At 30.0% G+C, this 22,872-nt stretch overlaps 4 protein-coding genes across 4 annotated transcripts; all 4 read right to left on the reverse strand.

Moving 5' to 3' along the window:
- Positions 1–1,307: 1,307 nt before the first annotated feature.
- LOC126669259 (glycine-rich cell wall structural protein 2-like) lies at positions 1,308–1,993 on the reverse strand. Its single transcript, XM_050362677.1, has one exon. The coding sequence runs from the start codon at positions 1,887–1,889 to the stop codon at positions 1,557–1,559; it is 333 nt and encodes a 110-aa protein (XP_050218634.1). The 5' UTR covers positions 1,890–1,993; the 3' UTR covers positions 1,308–1,556.
- Positions 1,994–11,780: 9,787 nt separating this feature from the next.
- LOC126669361 (cell wall protein IFF6-like) lies at positions 11,781–12,501 on the reverse strand. The gene has a single exon (XM_050362812.2). The coding sequence runs from the start codon at positions 12,394–12,396 to the stop codon at positions 11,980–11,982; it is 417 nt and encodes a 138-aa protein (XP_050218769.1). The 5' UTR covers positions 12,397–12,501; the 3' UTR covers positions 11,781–11,979.
- Positions 12,502–16,621: 4,120 nt separating this feature from the next.
- Positions 16,622–17,412, reverse strand: LOC126666914 (glycine-rich cell wall structural protein 2). The gene has a single exon (XM_050359831.2). The coding sequence runs from the start codon at positions 17,327–17,329 to the stop codon at positions 16,829–16,831; it is 501 nt and encodes a 166-aa protein (XP_050215788.1). The 5' UTR covers positions 17,330–17,412; the 3' UTR covers positions 16,622–16,828.
- Positions 17,413–21,555: 4,143 nt separating this feature from the next.
- On the reverse strand, positions 21,556–22,129 carry LOC130015163 (glycine-rich protein 5-like). Its single transcript, XM_056104817.1, has one exon. The coding sequence runs from the start codon at positions 22,091–22,093 to the stop codon at positions 21,593–21,595; it is 501 nt and encodes a 166-aa protein (XP_055960792.1). The 5' UTR covers positions 22,094–22,129; the 3' UTR covers positions 21,556–21,592.
- Between the last annotated feature and the right edge of the window lie 743 nt (positions 22,130–22,872).

Consider the following 22,872-nt stretch of genomic DNA (forward strand, 5'->3'; position numbering starts at 1 on the left):
GTTCCACTCTCTTTTTTTTGTGTTTGAAATACACCCTTTTGCAGAGGAGTTGAAATAATACAAAACAATAAGGTCTTTGAGTTTTTTTTTTTTTTTTATAAATGATGTTTTTGATATTCTATACAAAATTGAGAGGGTGAATTTATCCTTTATTTCTAATTGGAATCGTTTGGGAGGAAACAAAAATGAAAATCACAGTTTTTTCCTTTAGTACTTTTATTTTACTTTATTTTTGAAAATTAATGCTTTCCCCCATAATAGCACATTTGTTTTGATTTTGTAATATTTTTGATGAGCAAATTACTCTAAGACCCCTCACGTTTGTCATAATTCACAGTTTGGTACCCCTTATTTGAAAATCAAACGATTTGGTACCTCAGTTTTAATTTTTTAAACTATAAGACCCTTCTATTAGTTATGTTAATAATTTGATATTTACTTTTAAACGATTTGGTACCTCAGTTTTAATTATATAAATGATTTGGTACCTCACTTTTCATTCCGTTAACGATTTGGTACCTATATTTAACAGAAGGGCCTTATAGTTTATAAAATCAAAATTGAGGTACCAAATCGTTTGATTTTCAAATAAGGGATACCAAACTGTGAATTATGACAAATATGAGGGGCTTTAAAATAATTTGCTCTTTTTTATTTGGTGTGTATATATATATATCTTTTTTCTCTACTAGAGTAACAGTGAAAAACCCACATATATATATTAAATTATTTTGTGATGTGTGATGAAATCGTGGCTTAATTACAGATTAGCTTAGTCATTATAAGATATAGCAGGACGGATACAAATTTTAGGGAGTGATATCAAATAATCAATTCATTCAAATAGTTCAGATTGTTGGGAGAAGTTCAATAATAATATTATTTTAGCATTCTCTCACACACAAATGCTCATTAGACTTGAGATGTGAACAAAAAATACACAGCTTGCCTTTACGTCGTGTTTGTAATTTTCTTAATTATCTAAATAGTGTTTATCAACACCGAAATCTATACAAATTTTTCAATAAATCTTAACATAAAGTCGGTTGGATGAGATTCCGACATTAATATATACTATCTTAACATGATGAGATGAAATAATTATGAAGTTCTTAAATAGTCTAGCTTTTAAAGTTGTCTTTACAGTATAATGATTTAAATTTACTTCCCAAATTGTGTGGTAAAAAATAAAATGTTTTTTCCCACAAAACCTTCAGATTAAAGAACTAACTGTGAAAAATTATGCTGAATTTTGGTTAGGTCCAGATATAATTAGTTAACTTGAATAGCATAATAGAATTAAAAGATAATTTAAAAACTTATTAAACGATCGACCATATTAAAACCATGGGTTTTACATAATCACATATTCATTAATAATCAAAACACAAAACAGAAAACAAACATGCTAGAAGAGTACCACTGACATGACATAACACGACACATAAACGACATAAAATATAAGAAATTTTAAGACACGATAATCACCATCTACTTGTAAAGATGGTGAAGTATTGTTTTAATTTCTGTTGATCAACCAGGAGCTAGTTTAAATCTCATTTTCCATTTCCATTTGAGCCTGAACCAGCCCTGGAACCAGCATAGGATCCAGCAGATGAGCCAGCTTCCGAGCCTGCAGAACCACCCCCATTAGACCGCGATGTGGAGGACGAGCTTGAGCTAGAGCTAGAGCTTGATCCAGAACCAGACCCAGCTCCTGCACCTGAGCCAGAGCCACTGCCACCAATTCCAAGCCCTAGTCCAACTCCTAAACCAACCCCAAGTCCACCAAGGTCAAGCCCTAGGTCCTTTCTTGCAACCCTACTTTCACTCACTGCCAGTGCTGAAACAAGCAAAACAAGAATTGCCAAACACTTAAAACTAGCCATTTTTTGAAGTAAACAAGACAAATAAAAGCTCCAAAAATTAACAAGTTTGGAAATTGATTTTGAAGTTTTTGTTAGATGGGTAAGTGAAAGTCTCAAAGATATGGCTATATTTATAGCAATAGCTAGGTAGTGAAGTTCGGTATATGTAGTATTACACTATAAAAAGATGTGGATATCTATTTTGTATGGAAAAGGAAATAGTGAAACGAAAAGTACTAAAATAAAAAATGGTAAAATATTTTTTTATAAGAGTAATGATACATATATATAATAAAATTTTCTTACTATCTAAGTTATAAGAAACTACAAAAATCTGTTGTAGGGGTTAAATATTTTTCCGGTTACCAAATTTATAACTTTTTTAAACAACGGTCACTGAATTATAAAAAAGTTATAAAATAGTTATTCCGCTATAGATTTTTTATAAAACGGTTATCAAATTATAAAAAGTTGCGAAGCGATTATCGAACTATAATTTTTTACAAAACGATTACTTGCTTGCTATTATGGACGAGGAAAAAATTATAGTGAAGTTCTGTAATCATTTTGTAAAAAAAGTAATAGTTTGATAACTATTTTGCAAAGAAATACACGTTTGGTAACAATTTTGTTAATTTTTATCAATTCAACCATTATTTTGTCAAAAACATATACTTCGATAACCGTTTTTTTAATATTTTAAGATTTGATGACTATTTTATAAAAATGTTATAACTAGACATGGGCAAAAATAATTAACTCATGTTGTAGCAATCCTTTAGCATGCTGTTATGTTGAGAATTTAACGTTACCAACTAGTTAATTATGCAAATTAATATTATAATATATATTAAAATATGATGTGGCAGTTTAATAAGCCGCAATTAATTGAAATGTTTTTTGTGGTGTGTATAAACTAGAAAGTAAGTGGGGTAAACTGTTGCAAGTATAGTGGTGGGACATAGATTTAGTTTGATAATGGGAAAATGTGAAAAGGTTAAGGAATGTGCAGGCTGAGACGATGATGATGATGAGGATGGTTTTGCAATGTATAACGTTGGACAGTACATTATTGAGGGAAGGTGCAGATTACCGACCCACTAATACATAGTGGACTATGATTAGTGTGCGTACCTACACTATTTTATTTCACCAACAATATTCTAGAATGGGATTCAGAATGAAACAAAAAAGTTTGGGAAAATAGAATTATTTCATTTGGTACTTAATGCTTATAAATATATGATGAAGATGCTTTAGATTGGAAAATAATGAACAAGCTTTTGCATGTTTAACTTTTTTTAGCATGGAATATGGAATTATTTCATTTGCTACACCTATTTAACGAAACATATATATACTTTTACTCTAAATTATATTTTGACGCACATGTGCTTATTAGATAATGCGATATAACTAGATGAATAGTACTTCAAAAATGGGGTTATTCATTTTTAATTTCCAATTTGGAGAAGGACAAAATTTAAACAGAGTTCCTGATCTTTAACTATTTTTATAATTGAGTCCTCTAGCTTTAATTTTGTTTTTTGGATAAATTATCTTTAACTTTATTATTTGGATTTATAAACTTCCACCTTTATCATTTATGAGTCCCTGACTTATGGAAGTCAAGAGCGTGCATTATAAACATCAATTTCATTAGTGACAATTTTTTTTATGAATAGAAATTTATAGAAAAGTCAGTGGCAACCCAAAACTCATAACTTTCGCATTAGCATTTAAGATGGCACATTAGAGGCGTAGTCTATAGAAAACGAGTAAAAAATCAACCGTTCGAATACAAAATACGGAATGAACCTCTAAGGAAATGCAAACCCGAATAATTGAAACTCTTATTACAACATTTAAAAGAAAAGCAGATTTCATAAAACAACTAAAGATTACCGCCTCCTTAGCTGTATACTCATTCCAAAAAACTCTGCTATTTCTACTTTTCCATATATCTCAAACTACCACACACCACACCAAACACTTCTTGCAAAAACGATATGAAGAACATAAATTTATCAGAGATCTTTAAATATTCCGAAATATTCAATTAATAGAGAGGGTCAAATATCCAAGTAAGCAAATATAATGCGCAGTTTATCAATCTTTAAAATTTCATTGGTTGAGCTATACAACTCTGAATGACGTAATTCTTGATGTTTCGAAAAGCTGAGGATGTCTGCTTTAATTTATATGAGAACATTTTCACATTTGAGGTTTTGAAAAAGGAAAAAATATAATTCATGAACAAGGATCAATTCAATATATTTTATTTGTTTTTTCTTTTTGCAATATCCTTTGATTCTTGGTCCATGGCTTTAAATTATTTACAAAACAACACCTTTCCAAGCATAATTTCTCAAAATAATATATAATACACACATTATATTTAGAAAAGTACGAATTATATACAATTTAAGCGTATCAATAAGATGGGTGATAACTTGGACTAAAACAATCAATCAGCATTGGTACATCATCTGGTAACTTAAAATTAAAGATCAGTGGTTGATTGTTAACAACTTGAATGTATAAGAGAGTGAGTCCCTTATAAAAATCCTTATAGATATGTCCAGCTGCGGTCGATTTCTTTAAAGAAAGATGTATGGCATGAGGCAGTGAATTTTTTGGAACAGTTTCAAGGTATTTTGATATACAAGCCTTAATTCTCAGAAACCCTATAAAATCCATGTTCAATTGAAAAATAACATCCTGAAACGCCATGATCAAAGATGAATTTGACCTCCTAGCTGTAAATCAGACACCAGAAAAACTTGCATGAACATGGTTGTTGTCACAGTTAGGGTTAGGGTTTTGATAAGGTTTAGGGAAAGAGAACCTGTCGCTTTTTTTTAGAACCATCAACTTTAAAACTGATTTGTCCATACGCTAATTATTTATAAATTGAAGGAACAAATTACAGCCATTTTTAATATATATCAGCCAACCCACTTGTCTGCCATATAAACTCAAATTTACAAGATAAACGACACATGCACTGGCCGTTATTACTTTAAATTATAGGCATTGATCATGCTAATAATGCTCTTTGTGTCAACTTCGCTATCAAATTATCCTATATATCTTTTGCAGGGAATAAAAAAGAGCAAAATGTATATTTTGATTTGTGTATTATAATTTTTTATTAAATTGGGTTTTTCTATATTTGTTACTAGTGAGGTACCTTGCTTCGCTTCGGGATTGGATCAGTTTAATTTAAAATATAAATTTAAATTCAAAAATATAAATTATATACATGCTAATAATTGTTTAAAAAAATCATGGTCGTTTCGATATTTAAAATTGAATGTACGCTTGTTTTAGGTTTATTTTAATATTAAAATTGATATTAACTGTATAAAAATTAAATTTTGTAAAATATATTAAGTGTCCACAAGTTTTGTAGTAAAATAAATTAATAATATAAAAAAATTATTTAAAAGCCTTATGATGTTGTAGTAAAACATTTCAAATAATTAACTAAATATCAATGCATTGTGCAATTCAATTATTATTAGTTTTGTACTGTTATAAATTTTTAAACTGTAAATTTTAGATGTCTTACAGATTTAGGTTAACATAAACAAATTGATAATTAAAAAAATTAGCAAAAGATGTCAACTTGTTTTTAGCTAAATTCAATGATTCAAATTTTAAAGTTCATAAATTTGATACATTTTAAAAATTAACAATTTATTAAAAATTTGCATAGAAAATTTATTTGATGCATTGTTTAAGAGGATTTATTTTATTATAGAGATGGTCTTGACACTTTAAATTAAATTATTAATTATTATTTTTGTTTTTTCTATTCAAAATCTTGAATCTAGTTCAAATTATTCTTTGCATTGTTGTCAGCTGAATATCAATACCCTGTAATGTATTTCCTTTTCGCCAACTGAACTAAATTAATAAGTTACATAAAAATTAAACATAACATGAAGATAAAAAAATAGTTCGTTCAATTAAATTAAGGTTGCAACTTGATGATTTTATACACGATCAATTTTATGTTTAAGCATTTTTACACACGATAAATTTAAAGCCAACGAACCAAAAACGTGATGAATGTTTAGAAATTCCAATCAACAAAATAACATTATTTAATTTGATATCTTGAGAAAGCATGTCGTCTTTTAGTTAAATTCACTATATTCACCGATTTGTATCTCAAAATATTTTTATGTGCTTTTTAACCCTTTAAGCTTCTTTTTAAATAAAATTGAGCCCAAAAACACTGTTCAATGAACAATGATTTTGGGTTGGCTTAATACATTATTTAACCCCTAAATTTTACAACTTTATTTCATGTTACTTATAAACTAATTTTTTGTTTCATTGGACATTTTAACTATTTTTTTTTTCTATTTAACCCCTAAACTTTACCATTTTGTTTAATGCGACCTCTAAACTATTTTTTTGTTCCATTGGACCTCTTAACTTTTTTTTTTCTATTTGACCCCTCAAACTATACTATTTGTTCTATTTAACCCCTCAACTAAATGTTTTCCGCAATTAATATCTAAACTACTTTTTTAGTCATTTAACCTCTCACACAATGTATTAATTTAAAAAAAATTAAATATATTTCCTACATTTAAACTAAAGAGCGATATATTTTATAAATTTTTTAAAAATCTATTTAAGAATTAATTGCTTTAAAATTATATATTTTAGCGTGTTTTACAATTTAAACACAAACTTAGAAGATTCGTAATTGATTTGAAAAGTTTGAAATTGCAAAAAATTAAAAGTTGGTATTTTAAAATTTCTAAAATTAGAAATTCAAGTTATATTTACGAATCACACTAAAATTTATAGTTTTTTTAAACAATTAAATATTTATTTAATATTATCAAAGTATAATAAATTTATGTATTTTATAAATATCGTTAAGCAAAAGATACAAACTCCTTTTATCATTGTTGAAATGTAAAAAACATTTACATGTTCAAGAAGTAATATCATTTAATTATTTGATCAACTTTAATTTTTTTATTTATTTCTACCATTTTCTTTTTAATTTATACTGTCGTCAACAATTTACGAAAATATTATTAAAATGATATATTTTTTAAAAAATCACATGTCATTGCATATAAATTAATTTATATGCTTTCAAGCATTTATTCTGAATATAATATGGTTGAAAAAGTTGTATTTTTTAAGAGGTTAAATGGGTAAAAACTAAAAATTTAAATGTGCAATAGGCAAAAAGAATAGTTAAGAGGTTAAATATAACAAAAAAAAAATAGTTAAAAGGTATAATGGAACACGAAATTAGTTCAAAGGTCATAAAGAACAAAATGATAAAATTTAGGGGTTAAATAGAATAATGAAAATAGTTAAAAGGCTCAATATAACAAAAAATTAGTTTAGAAGTCGTATGGAATAAAGTGGTAAAGTTTAGGGGTTAAATAATGTATTAAGCCATTTATACTATGATTGTATATAAATTATTTATATGCTTTTAAGCATTTATTCTAAATATAATATGGTTGAAAAAGTTGTATTTTTAGAAGGTTAAATGAGTAAAAATTAAAAATTTAAATGTGCAATAGGCAAAAAGAATAGTTAAGGGGTTAAATATAATAAATTTATATGCTTTTAAGCATTTATTCTAAATATAATATGGTTGGAAAAGTTGTATTTTTTAGGAGGTTAAATGGCTTAATACATTATTTGACCCCTAAACTATACACTTTTATTCTCTAAGACTCTTAAACTAATTTCATATTCTATTGGACCTCTTAACTTTATTTTTTGTTCTATTTAACCTGTCAACTGCAACATTTTTACCGATCTGACCTCTTTTTCTCCACGTGGTAAAAGCGCGTGTTTTCAAACGCTTTGAAACGCGTGAAGAATAATTAAAATGCATAAATTATTCTATTGAACCCCCGAACTACACTATTTTATTCTATTTGACCCCTGAACTTATTTTATTTTCCTATTGCACCTTCAAACTTTTTATTTTTACCCATTTAACCTTCTCGAAAATACAATTATTTAATATTTATCCATTTAATCTTCTAAAAAATAAAAAAAATATTAAAATTTAGTCAAATAATTACATAATATAACTTCTTGTACATGTAAATATTTGTTTACATTTCAATAATGATAAATGAAGTTTGTCTGTTTTTAACGATATTATAAAATATATAAATTTACTATACTGTGGTAATATTAAAAAAACTAAATTTTTTAAAAAATAATAATTTTTAGTGTGTTTCACGAATTTTAAATTTTAAAAAGTTTTAATACATCAGCTTTTAATTTTTTGCAATTTCAAACTTTTCAAATCAATTCTGAATTTTTAAAATTTATGTTAAAATTGGAAAACTCTCTAAATTTCATGATTTTTAAAGCCTCAAATGATTTTTTCAAATAATTTGTAAAGTACAACACTTTTTATTTTAAATTAAAAAAAATATTTAGACTTAATATATTTTTTGACCCCTGTACCTTATCCTTTTATTCTCTATGACCTCTAAACTATTTTAGTATTCCATTGGACCTCTTAACTATTTTTTTTATTCTATTTAACCCCATGTCAGTAAAGCCATGTCAGCAATTTTATCCACGTCATCGCGTGTGGTGTGCACATTCCGAATGAGGGGTTAAATAGAACAAAAAAAAGAGTTAAGAGGTCCAAAAGAACACGAAATTAGTTTAGAGGTCGCAGAGAATAAAATGGTATAGATTAGGGGTCAAATGATGTATTAAGCCGAGGTTAAATGGGTAAAAATTAAAAATTTAAATGTGCAATAGGCAAAAAGAATAGTTAATATAACCAAAAAAATAGTTAAACGGTCTAATAGAACAAGAAATTAGTTGAAAGGTCATAAAGAAAAAAATGATAAAATTTTGGGGTTCAATAGAACAATGAAAATAGTTAATAGGCTCAATAGAACAAAAAAATTAGTTTAGAAATCGTATGGAATAAAGTGATAAAGTTTAGGGATTAAATAATATATTTAGCCAAAAGGTTCGCTTTTATACTATATATATAGATCATAATTGAGTATCTATATTTTCAATTTTATAGACATTAGAATATCAGATTTTTCTATCCCGAAATCGTCTATGCATGCAATTTATTGATATTTTTAAATTGGATTCATCATTTTTATGACGGTGGAATCTAAAATATGCAAATTAAAAATATAAAAATTCAACTTATATAAACTCCAGTAAGATTCAATTTTTAAAAATATAATAATACGTTAATTTAAAAATGCATTTTTTCAATAAAAAACACATGTGTTTGCATAATGATACAGTCTTGGATTGTAAGCCATTCCATCTTTTCTGCATTCTGAGTATGGTCCATCATCAATTTCCACCACGAGATTTTAGTACAAAAATAAATGGTTGTGGAAATACCACTTGGACTGCATCTACATATTTCTGTATAAAAGTAGTGGAGAATCGACAATATCTAATTAAGATATCGGGCATACATTAGAACATAATTCACATTTCTTAAAACATTTCATAAAGTTAATTATGAACCTAACAATGACTTCAATGAAAAACATGCGATCTACTATTTTAAAGAATCGGATCAAAAGACCTCAATGTACACAATTATATAAGTCACTCAGCAATAGTGGATCACTGTTCACTACTAGAAAATTGATTTCTAATAATATCATTATAAAAATTCAAAAATATGGTTGTTAAATTTTTTTAACAATAATAAACGCGGTTGTGCATGTAGGCGTAATGTAATGCCTTTCACAATAATTTTTTTAATATTGGTCGTTACTATATATATTACAAAGTCTATGTGATTGGATATTAAAAAATATTAATAATCATAAAAATTCGTTGTCAAAATATTATAATATTAGTTATTATTTTAATATTTTATATAATTTTATGAAACAGTTATTTTTTATTTATTTTCATTATTTAAAATAAAATTATTTAAAAATTTAATATCTTTACTTTTTAGCCTAAGCCTCTAGTGTGCCACCTTGAGTGCGCCACTTCTTGTGCGATAGCTAAAAGTTTCGTGTTGCCACTTCTTGTGGCTTTTTTAAAAATTTATATTCATTAAAAAAAATTACAACAAAAGAAAAAAAAGTTATTTTTGTAGTGGAAGATGATTTTATTTTTATATAATAAAAAAGAATCATTCCCATTTCACTTATTTTCAATATGGAATTTTAAATTTTTTCTTTTTTCTTTTAGTAATGAAATTATTTATCGTTGTAAAATGATAATATTAAAAAACGATAAAAATTAAATCGTTGATAAAGTATATATAAAAGTCAAGTTTCTTATAGTGATCCATGAGTATGTTTTGAGAAAGCAGCTTAATAATATCGTCTTTATGATTGATGGAGAAAATTCCTAGGTGCAGACCCGCATTTCATGTTTTGCTTATTTCACAGTTTGGACCTGATGATAGAACATGTTTAGATAAAACCATGTTACCATGCAAAATTAAACTATCTAACACTGCAAAGGAACTGGAGCGAGTGACCAGATTGCATGGTTGATCTTCTGAATAGTTCTTTGTTTAGTGATATTATATAGTTAGGTTGAAATTAGGAAATGTTGCTTTGGAGTTGATTGATAGATTATCCGAAGGAAAAGGCATAATAGAAAGCGTCGAATCTCCGTCAGATTCTGAATTATCCGATGAAACCGAGTCTGTGTCTATAGAAGAATAATTGGGTAATTAATCCTGAAGATCACTGAACTTTTGATTTTTTTCATTTCAGTCATTAAACTATTTTTTTTTCATTTTGATCACTGAACTTTCATTTTTTTTCATTTTAGTATTTCAGGCCAAAAATGCTTAGATGGCAGCCGGAAGTTGACATGTGACAACCGGATTTTACAAGTTTTACCTTGAAAATTTATCACACATACATAATTTCACTTTGAAAATGACTTTTTGGATCAAATATTGCATATATGGTAAGTTTTCAGGTTAAAAAAAAATAATTCCGGCTGCCACCTAAGAATTTTTGGCCTGAAAATACTAAAATAAAAAAAAATGAAAGTTCAGTGATCAAAATGGAAAAAAAAATAGTTTAGTGACTGAAATGAAAAAATTCGAAAGTTCAGTGATCTTCAAGATCAATTACCCAATAAAGAATAATTCGTCATAATAGTTGGAATATCATACTCGTGCACAAAGATTGTAAAATTCAGGCCATTAACAACCAAAGAATAGAGCAATCAATATGAGAATAATCTGCTGAGTTCAAAACTGAAATAGAATCCATGCTTTTTCTAGAAAAAAAAAACATTGGGCGAACCGATATAATCTTTCCAAAAATACGAGGCATTTTTTTCAGGCTGTTGCTAATCGATTTAAGCCTCGTTCAATGCAACTAAAGGCATTCCTGAATTAGTAATCCAAACATATTGTTCCTTGGCTGGGAAATTCGCATTCCGAGGTTCAATACACTCAATGAACTCAGACGAAGGAAAAGACTAAAAAGTTTCTGTGTGTTGAATTTAAAATACTGATATGAAGAAAGCAGCCTCCCAAGAATGAAACAGATTCAAATAATTGGGTTATTAATTCATGAAAATAAGATAATTTTATAATTGATTGGTTTACAGGGTCATGTTACTTTTTTTAGTTTTTTCGTTTTGATAATTGTATTTTAATGATTAGAATATAATTTTATTCCAACAACAAAATTTGGTCACTAAAAAAATTATTGATTTGATTTTTTGTTAATAATATGTATACATAAATAATTAGAAAGTATAATCTAGCATGAATAATAAAAAATCGATTGCCATATATGCATGGCCGAAAATGCTTAAAAACCTTCCGATGTCACTAAATCATAATTTATAACTAAATTAAACCGAATTGAAGTACGATCATAAATTTGAAATAAATCTAAAGTATAGTAACTTCAAGAATCAATTCCAATTTATTGCTTATATTCAACAATATATATCTTACATGGTAGTAGAGCACCATGAACATAATAATACAGAACATACAACTCATTAACCCTTTTTCTCATACACTAAACACTCACCGAAACAAAATATGTATTTATATTTATTTATTTAAACACAACATTATATTTTAATTTTATTTCTGCATGGTCATCGCTTAATTGCCTCCTCCTGAGCCTGACCTAGCTCGAGAGCCAGCAGATGAACCTGCTTCTGAGCCTGCACCGGAACCTGAGCCTGAGCCAGCCCGAGAGCCAGCATAGGAACCAGCTGATGAACCTGCTTCAGAACCTGCACCAGAGGAGCCTCCAGAACTTGAAGACCTTGACGAGGAACTTGATTCAGAGCTGGAACCAGAACCTGCTGAACCTGAACCTGAACCGGATCCAGCTCCAGCTCCTGAGCCGCTTCCACTCCCACCTAACCCTAGTCCTGCGCCTACTCCAAGCCCAAGTCCTAGACCGCCTCCTAGATCCACTCCCAAATCCTTTCTTGCAATTCTGCTCTCAGATTGATGTATAGCTGAAATCATAACCACCAAAGCAATGAATACCAGAGACTTAAATGCGGCCATCTTTTCTCTAGGAAGAAAAAAAAAGAGAATCTGAATGTAAAATGCTGCTAGTTGATGTTTTAACTAAATATCAGAAGATCAAATGTTTTAGATGGAGAAATATTATGGAGTGATATGAGCTATTTATACTTGTTGATTCTACCTACTCCTTATCATCCATCAAATATTAAAGTCTTTGTTTTAGGCGTTTTAATATATAGGTAAAATTATTATTTAATTTTAAATGATTAATTTTAAATATTAATATTATCTTCATTTATTTCAACTAGTTATTATTCATTATGAATTATCGTTTTTTATCAATATAAGAACTTAAAATAAATTTATTTTTTTTAAATTCGTTTTAAATATTAAAAAAAATTATAACCAGGGAAGGTAGCGCTTGTAGGAGAAATTGAACCCACGACCTAGCAGTTTACTGCATAATACTTATACCATTTGAGTTATACCTCATCGGTTAATAATTATTGGTTTTTTATAAATATAATAAATAATATTTATATTATATTGGTATTTTAATTTGTTTTTTAACATACGTAAAATTTTAATAAATAAAATACGACTTAGCACTAATAACAAGTGAGTTATTCAAATCAAATAATAATATAAACTTAATTAATTTAATTAGTATTTTTTTAATTTTAAGTTTTATATATGTGAGGTTAATTTCATCTATTTTTGTGGTAGAATGGAGCAAAACATTTAACTTAAATATTAAAATTAAAATAGTAAATGTGTATATATTTTAAAACATCAAAAGGAAAATTATCTATTTCTATAGGATTAATGAGTAAAATATTCTTTTTAGTCTCAAGTTTGAGCTAGTAAAGAGTAAAAAAGACTAATCCGTCAAAAAGAAAAGAAAAGCAATGTAAAATGAAGAGATTTTTAGATAATCGTTTGCGTTGGAATTATTTTATATTAAATTTTAAATATGAGTAAATATATTTAATTTATTCATCAATAAGAAAAAGAGCGACCATCTACCAGAACTTAAGAGTTCATTAGTTATTTTATTAATCCTTAGCTATCCACTTAATTGAATAACAAATCTTTATAGTTAGACTGTAAAAAGTGTTCATTAAAGAGATAGTATTACTGTTGGATGAAATTTTAATTATTATTTTAATATTACTACAAATATTAACCTAGTACTTGTTGTTTAAGAAGTGGAGCACTATGTTTTGACTTTAGGTTTGTGATTGAAGTGGAAATGGAAGTGGAGACTTGTGGCTAATATGGGGTGACATTCCTGCTCATATATATATATATAGCTGGACACGTGTTTGCTATTCAGGCTGCCGACTCATTTTTGGGATGCATGCTCACAATGAATCATTAGTTTCCAATTTCATGTCCACTCCATTTCACCTTCAACTCTACAAAGTGGCCACCTGGTATTCCATTTCCCACTCCAGAAACTTCTATTATTCTTTAATCTGCCATTGCTTCATCACTCGGTCTTTTAGCTTTTGCAAGTGAGGATCCGAAGGAGAAAAAAGAAAGTTTAGAGACCAAAATGACAAATCTGAAGACGTTCACAAGATCGAAAAATACCTCCAGTTGACTAAAAAATTTCAATTCACACCGTTTTTCTACCGGTTTGATCTCAGCAACAGGAATCCAATTCTGAAAGCGTGATTTTTAAATGTTTGTATAGTGTTGTTTTCTTTTATAAATATAAAAAAAATTGGTTTATTTGGATATAAATTTGTATAAAAATTCGGATTGTATTTTTTTTTTTAGTTTGTTTTCGATTTCCTCCTTTGAAATTATAATCTTAAGTAGCCTAAATTCTTTGACTAGTGTAATTTTTCCATTTCTTATGACTTTTAATAAAACTTTTATCCATCATAAAAAAAACTCTCATCCTAAATTTTAAACAGCTGTATATATGAATATTCTGTGACTTCAATTAAGTCAGAAGAGCGCTTCACCAACTCACCTGCATTTTAAAATTAAAAAAATATCATTAATAAAATAAACTAATTCATTTATTTATTAGTACATTGTAAGTAATCAATAAACATGCAAAGTGCATAAAGTTATATCTCCTTTCTGATTATAAGAGGAGGTTAAATCAAATTTGAATTATTTATATTTAGTTATTATATTTTTAGCACTAGAATATATATGAGGACATATCGCCTTTTTCATTATTAGACTTTTTTTTTGACAATCAAATAAGGATTATATTAATAAAGATCAGCTAACAGAACATCATGCAAGAATTACGGAGGTTCATCCAACCAAAGCCTTCGTCCTGGCTTAGAATACGTGGCTCTAGCAAGAAAATGAGCAACACGATTCGCAGAACGGTAGACAAAAATAACCTTAACATTATGCAAGGTTTTCAATAAACTAGAACAATCAAATAACAAACAGAGAAGAACCGAAGTCGGACTAAACTCAAAATGCAGAATCTGGACTATCTGCAAATAATCCACTTCAACAACCATCTTCTGCTCCCCCCACTCTTTGATCTAAGATAACCCCTCCTTAAGCGCCCAAACTTCTGCCACCACCGGAGAAAGGTGATCCACTATGGAGTTCGACATAGCAGCAGACCACACCCAGTACCTGACCCTGAACTGAAACAGGTTGCATCGACATTAAGCTTTTTCCAAGCTAGTAGAGGAGGCTCCCAAATAGCTGAACCACCTTCGAAGTTTTTATTCAACACATCTGTCAACGGGGCCCTTTGCACACACTGTCATTGATAAAGAATACTACTAGCTCTGTTAACCACTTTCTTAGAGGATTCTTCTACATTATTCCACTACATGTTATTCCTAGCCATCCACATACTCCATAACAACATAATCCATAAACACAATTTATCCTCATTCTTAAATCTGATAAGCCAACTAAACACTTCAAGCAGACAAGTCCAGACCTGGTTATGATTCGGAATCCCAATCAGCAACATACAAGTAGACACAAAAGAACAATTAGCAAACAAATGGGGCACAAATTCGGCTTCGTTCTTACACAAGAGACACATGCTAGAAACATCACATTTTTTGGCTTTCAAAGCATCTAAAGTAGGTAACCAATTTCGCGTTCCTCTACATAAAAAGACTTTACATTCTGGGATTTTGTAGTTCCAAAGCGAATAATCTCCTACGCCTTCATCACTTCTATCTCCAAAGGACAGTCTATACGCACTCTTGACTGTGAACACTCCTTTAATCTCAAGCTGCCAAATTAATTTGTCACTAAAGGAAGCATTGACTAACAAGGTTATCTTCTTAATAAGCTCTCTGTCATGATTACAAAACAGGTTTTAAAGATTTGACTCATTCCAATCTCTAAAGCCATTATTAGTTATAATAAGGGACTCAACCTTAACAATTCTAATATTATCTGGCAGATTTGACTCAACCATGCCGAAGTTATCGTCTGGAAGCCATTGATCGATTCCGATTCTAATCAATCCCTTCTACCTACTCTCCACCTAGTCCTTTTCCTAACACTATCTTGAACTGCCATAAAACTCCTTCAAACGTAACTAGGATTTGAATCCAAATTCGCATTCAAAAAATCTGAGTTATAAAAGTACTTTGCTTCAAAAAAATTATAAACAAGAGAATTTTTGAAATTTAGAAATCTCAAACCCTATTTACTTAACATAACAAGGTTAAAATTTCTAAGTTTTCGAAAACCTATCCCACCAAACTTATGAGGAACGCAAAGTTTATCCCAATCACTCCAATTAATTCCTCTAGACTCCACATTCTTCTTAGTACCCCACCAAAAAGCATTCTAATATTTTTCAATATCACCACAAATGCTAGCAGGAATAAAAAAAACACTGAAATAGTAATTGGGGATGGTTTGACTTTGAAGGACTGAATTAATAAGCAATTCTTTACCTGCAACTGGAAGGGGCTGATGCTTTTAAGCTTGAATTCTATTCCAGATTTTTCCTTTACGCAATGCCAAAAAGAGCACTTTTCATGAAAGGTAACCCAAGGTAGACTCTGTCCATATCCATCGACTTAACACCCAACAAGTCTTTATCAATATTAAGCTCTCCGTGCACATAATAATATATGATTGATTATGTAGTCTTTATCATTTATAGTGTGATTTAAATTTACAAAAACAAGTTGTTGATCCATCAGGGAAAAAAACTAAATTCAGTGAAAAAAAAGAAAAAAAAACATTTGATTTTAATTGTACAATCAAAATTATTTAGAAAAATTATCAAACTATAAGTATATTGAGACTACAAAAGCAATTGTAATAATTTATTAGATCATCACAAGCATAAATCTTAATGTTGATACAACAAAATTAAAGTACATTAACTAGACAAAATTACAAACTTCTATTATTATTTTTATAATACAGCGAGTGGTGATTAATTAATTCTGATCACTATTCTTTCACTAATATCACTTTTATTTCTAATTTCATGCTAATACACTCAGTTGCCATCACCTCTCCCATAGCCTTCACCATGTCCATATCCTTCACCGTACCCTTCACCTTGCCCTGATCCATTTCCTCCTCCTGATCCCCTTCCCCCGCCACCCCCACCGCCACCTCCACTTCCCCCACCGCCACCGCCTCCAGAACCACCACCCCGTCCTTGACCAGACCCACGTCCTTGACTTCCACCAGATCCTGATCCGGCCCGTGACCCTGCAGATGAGCCAGCTTCAGAACCTGCACCTGATCCTGAACCCGAGCTAGAGGAGGATGAAGCTGAGCTTGAGCTCGAACTCGAGCCAGAAGAACCTGAACCGGCTCCAGCTCCTGAACCACTGCCGCCGCCGCCTAAACCAATGCCTAAACCTGCCCCAACACCAAGTCCTATGCCACCAAGGTCAAGACTGAGGTCTTTTCTTTGAACTCTGGATTCGGACACTGTTATTGAAATTGCGAGAAGCAAAGCAATAATAACTGCAGATTTAGAGGCTGCCATTTTGAAGATGTTTTAATCAGAATATAAATTTGTGAAAACTTTGTAGTGAAGATGGATTTATACAAGAAATGCAAGAGCTTGGCTCCTTATTTATAGCTAGGAAATATAAATCAGCATGTGTATATAGTGATTATTAATTATTATTAAATGGAATGTCAGAGTTGCCCAACTATAGTAAGAGGAAGCTGCATGTGTATGAGGTTTTGAGGGCTAATTTTGACACTTGTCCAAATATGGTACCCAATTTCATCTCCACTAACCATAGTGGAAAAACCATAATGGTTTGAAGGCTATCTTGTGGTTGACGCTATTTTTGGAAAAATAATTGTTGTAAATAGATCAACATTTTTTAATGACAAAGGCAAAATAAAAATTCATATCTATAATTTTAAAAAATTTACTGAAATTCTAACGTTCCGGAAATAAACGACCTCTGCATTTTTTACGATTACATTCTTATCTTTTAAAATCATCAATTTTATTCAATCACTATATTTAATTTTAGTTGTATCTAGTTTTGTAAATTAATCTTTTCTCCCCTCAAAAAAATATTCAAACAAACTTTTCATGTTTGGCAAAACTCTAAATAAGTCTTAATGTTAAGGATGGTACTAAAAAAAATCAACAAATTCAAAATAACAATTTTTATATTTCTTCTAATGTGGTCTCAGTGAGGGGGTATTAATCAGTCCATATGTTCATTTGCAGAGGAAATGAATCTGAAATTCACATAATTATTCATTGTTATATTGCTTGGCGATTTTGATCTTCTGTTTTATTATATAAGATCAACCATAAAAAGCGGAGAGTAATTCAAAAAGGTGAAAAAAGTCAATGTTATTTAATAAAATAATTTATACATTTAAATACATCATTCTTAGATTACGGAACTGAGAATGGAAAGAAGAGAAATATTGAACTACACCACAAATGCTCGAATAGACGAATGACTCTATTGGAGTATTATTTATAAAAAATATAAAATTATTTTGATATATTGGTTTATCAATTTTATAAATTAAAACAAATATATCTAACTCTCAATTTAAATTTTAGTTTCGAGCATGTAATTTTTATTTAAACTCCAGCTTGTGACAAATGATTGAATCATAATTATTTGACATATTTCAATTTTATATATTAAATTGAATAACAATTAATATTTTAATAATTAATATTAGCAAGCGTAAATAAATGTTACTCAAGTAGGATATTTTAAGTCTTTAATATTAATAAATTATGTTAAAATCTTATACTTTTTAAAATATAAAAAATGAAACAAGCAACTCATGAAATATTTCCTGAAAAATTAGCTTCCGGAAAATTAATCATTTGATTTCTAGTTATTATATTGATACAGAATAATTTGAATATAAAATTATAAGGTTGTTATTTAAAATTAGTAAGTATTCAAATTTATTTTTAAAAATCTACAGTCAAAATAAAATGGGAGCGGCTCCCCTCAAGTCCCTACTTCCTCCATTTTCCTCCATTCCACTATTAGATAACTGACACCACATTAAAATTCTATCCAACGGTCTAAACATAATAATTAGAGATTAAAATAATTATTACTGTTCATTTTTATCTCTACTACAAAAATTATATTTCACCACTATTAGATAAGTAGCATATCATATTAAAATTTAAAAGTGTAATTATTATTTAAAAATTATAGATAAAAAAATTGCTACAATATATTTCCATCTCTACTGGAATTAAGCACTGAAATATATATTGTCGAGATTCATTTATAATGCCAAAATTCCAATCAAGTTGAAGAAGTGAATTTTTTATTATTGGCTTGTGTTTCATATTCTGGCCTAATTTTTTTTTTTTCCATTCTTCTTCAAAAGTCAAATTTTATTTTATAATTATTTGAATTGTATGTTTAGATGTTTAAAGTATTTCTTTTCCTTCTTGAAAAAACTAATCCTTGAAATTTCTTTATATCAAGGCAGCAGATTTTAATTTCTTTGCTTGGTGGCAGAGTTTGGTTTCATTGCTTGGTTTAGAGAAACTGTTGAGCCTTGTATTTTGGGTAGTAAAGATGAAAGCAGCATAGGCAAAATTACAAAATTTCAGCGATTTTTTTGCCTAGTCGACAATCTGTTTCTTAGTTGCCCAGATAATTAGATAGCAAGGAAAATGTTGGTGAGAAATTTTATCATGAATTCATATATAGTGGAGCTAAGAAGCACGGAAATTTCGACAAAATTGCGTTTCCCGTTTCAGAAACGTTCGGAAACCGGAAACTCTTGGACACCCGTACGAAACGTTTCGGGCCGTTTCTGTAAATAATAAAAATTAAAATTTGTAAAAAAAATTAAAATTATTACCCACAAATAAAAAAAATCTAACTAGTTACACATAAATTTTATATTCGCATTGCCCACAATACATCAAATATACTTATTTGTGTTGAATTATATTATATTTTTTTATATATTTATAAAATTTTAAATATTTAGTATATTAAAATGAATTATTTTATAAATTATCATAAATATTTAAATAATATTTTTATAAATATATCCCTACATTTTTGTTATTTACACGTTTCCCCCACGTTTCGTGTCCTTCATTTTGAAAAACTTTCGTTTCCCCGTGTCCGTTTCGTATCGTTTCCGTTTCTCGTTTCCGTTTCCGTGCTACCTAGAGTGCTAATTTTTTTAGTAGAGATGAAAATGGGTAATAGTAATTATTTTAATCTCTAGTTATTACGTAAGATTTGGACCGTTGGATAAATTTTAATGTGGTGTTAATTATCTAACGGTCAAATGGAGGGAATGAAGTAATTAAAGACTTGAGGGGAGCCACTCCAAATAAAATAATTACATTAAAATTAGATCTAAACAGTTGGCTTTTTTGTTTTTGAAACGGTTAATTTTAACAATCAAATTTATTTAGAAAAATGAGCAAATAAGCATATTGTTGAGACTGCAAAAGCATACATAAGTGTAATAATTTGTTAGATCACTACAGGCAAAGATGGACTATAATTCCAATGGTAGAACTTTCATCAGTATTTTATTAAAATCGTTTTCTTTAAACGCTAAATTTCAATTCAAATCCAATTATTTGTTTTACTTCTCTAATTAATTTTAAATTTCCTTTAAATTCGTAATTGTGAAAATGGAACTTTAGGTATAGAGTTTGCTTGGATACGATGTGGAATAATGGTAGGTTTAGTTCTCTGAGTCAGCAGTAGGTAACCTCATGTAGTAGCAAAAGCTTCTAGGTTGTTTAGAAAAAGCCAACACTCGTTTAACCATGTATCAAAGTGCCTCTTATTTTTTTTAGCCCATCCGGTTTTTAGGGTTTCGCCCTGATTAATCCGGATCGACCCGTATTGGACACTTGGCATAGTGGCTTAGTCTGTCAATGAGGATTTTCTGCATTTACAAGACTCAAATCCGAAACCTTACTTAAAAACAAGCCGCTTCCCACTTAAACCAACCCCCATTGATAAAATGCCTGTTATTTTAATAGTTATTGTGCTTTGCAAAAAATAACTACAAACGTTCCCTTTCTTCGGTAATTATAAAAAAAAAGAGGGACCATCGCAAGCACATAACTCACTGTTTTAAAACCTGTATAGGACCAGTTGGTCGGACTGGTCGAATCAAAATCTGGTCATTAGTCCAGTTTAATAAACAAAAAACCAAAAATCTGATTGAACCGGTTTGGACCGGATTGAATCGGATGGACCGTTATTATGAGCGGAGCGGGTTTCAAACCGGGTGAAGAGAATTAGTGACGAAAAAATATGTCGCTAATAACTTAATTCGTTGCTACTTTTAATTTTAAAAATTTCATTAAACTGGTTTGAACCGAGTGAACCGGTACCTTTACCGGTTCAGCCACCCGTTCGATTTTTAAAACACCGATCTTATTCATTTCGATACAATAAATTAGAGTACATTAATAAAAAAAATTATAAACTTTTATTCTTTGTCAATACAGTGAGTGGTAATTAATGAGTCTAATGGTAAAAAGAATTAATTATGTACAACTAATTGTAATTTAATTAAAAAAATTAATTTTTTAATAATAGTCAATTTGTATTTCCGTTGTAATTATAGCCAAATCAGTGGCCAAACTTGTTGTATTCAATTAGACTATTAAGCTATAATTGCAACGAAAAAATACAATTTGGTTATTATTATAAAAATTTAAAAATGTAGATTAAAGTACATCAAATCATAAAGGTTTAAATTTTTTCACCATTAGGCCGATTAATTAATATTCACTAATCTTTCACTAGTTGCCATCACCTCCGCCATAGCCTTCACCATGTCCATACCCTTCACCATACCCTTCACCTTGCCCTGGTTCATTTCCACCGCCTGATCCCCTTCCCCCGCCAGCGCCCCCACCCCCTCCGCCTCCAGAACCACGACCCTGTCCTTGACCAGACCCAAGTCCTTGACCAGACCCAAGTCCTTGACTTCCACCAGATCCTGACCCGGCTCGTGACCCTGCAGATGAGCCAGCTTCAGAACCTGCACCTGATCCTGAACTTGAGCTAGAGGAAGATGAAGCTGAACTTGAGCTCGAACTCGAGCCGGAGGAACCTGAACCGGAACCAGCTCCTGAACCACTGCCGCCGCCACCTAAACCAATGCCTAAACCTGCTCCAACACCAAGTCCTATGCCACCAAGGTCAAGACTGAGGTCCTTTCTTTGAACTCTGGATTCAGAGACTGTTATTGAAATTGCGAGAAGCAAAGCAATTATAACTGCGGATCTAAAGGCTGCCATTTTGAAGATGTTTCAAGCTAAAGTAAGTATGTGAAATTCTTATATATTTTTTTTAGATAAATGGTAGGTGTATTAGCACATCCACAAAATAAGTGGAAGGCAAAAAAGTCACAGATCAACTAAGAATTACAGAAAAAATCGATAGAACGAAATACATCATTCGCACTATAAGGGAAACTATGATTCCTAGCTCGATAGAAATCCACCGCTTTGCAAATAGTCGTGAAAACTAGACTATGGAGATTTTCCACTTCATCCTTAAATACCCGTTTATTTCTAGCCTTCCAAAGATGCCAAACTCCAAAGTACCAAATAATCCGCCACAAGATACGATGCCTGCCAATTGCCAATGAATTCCAAAACAAGAAGAAATTTTCAAGAGAAAACGGAGCAACCCAATATGTGTTGCACTTAAGCATAATTAGAGACCAGAAGGACCAAGCAAAGCTGCAGTGAAGCACAATGTGAATCCCTGTTTCGTTGTTGTCGCAAAGAGTGCAGGAAGACTGCTCAACTTGAAGAATACCACGTCGAACCAATACTGCCTTTGATGAAATACGGTCTCTGGCTAGAAGCCAAACGAAAAATTGAACCCGTGGAGGTAAAGTTTCCTTCCATATAAACTGAGCAAGGAATGAAACCTGAGGTCGAGAAGCCGTCCGAATAGAGGTAATTTCTGTTACCATAGCTGCTGCCGTGTATTGCTTGTCTCTGTGCCAAGAAAATGCGTCTGGAATCTGCTGTAAATTGAAGGATTGTGGCAGCAAGTTCAACAAAGA

The sequence above is a fragment of the Mercurialis annua genome, linkage group LG2, assembly GCF_937616625.2.
Source record: "Mercurialis annua linkage group LG2, ddMerAnnu1.2, whole genome shotgun sequence".
NCBI lineage: Eukaryota > Viridiplantae > Streptophyta > Magnoliopsida > Malpighiales > Euphorbiaceae > Mercurialis > Mercurialis annua.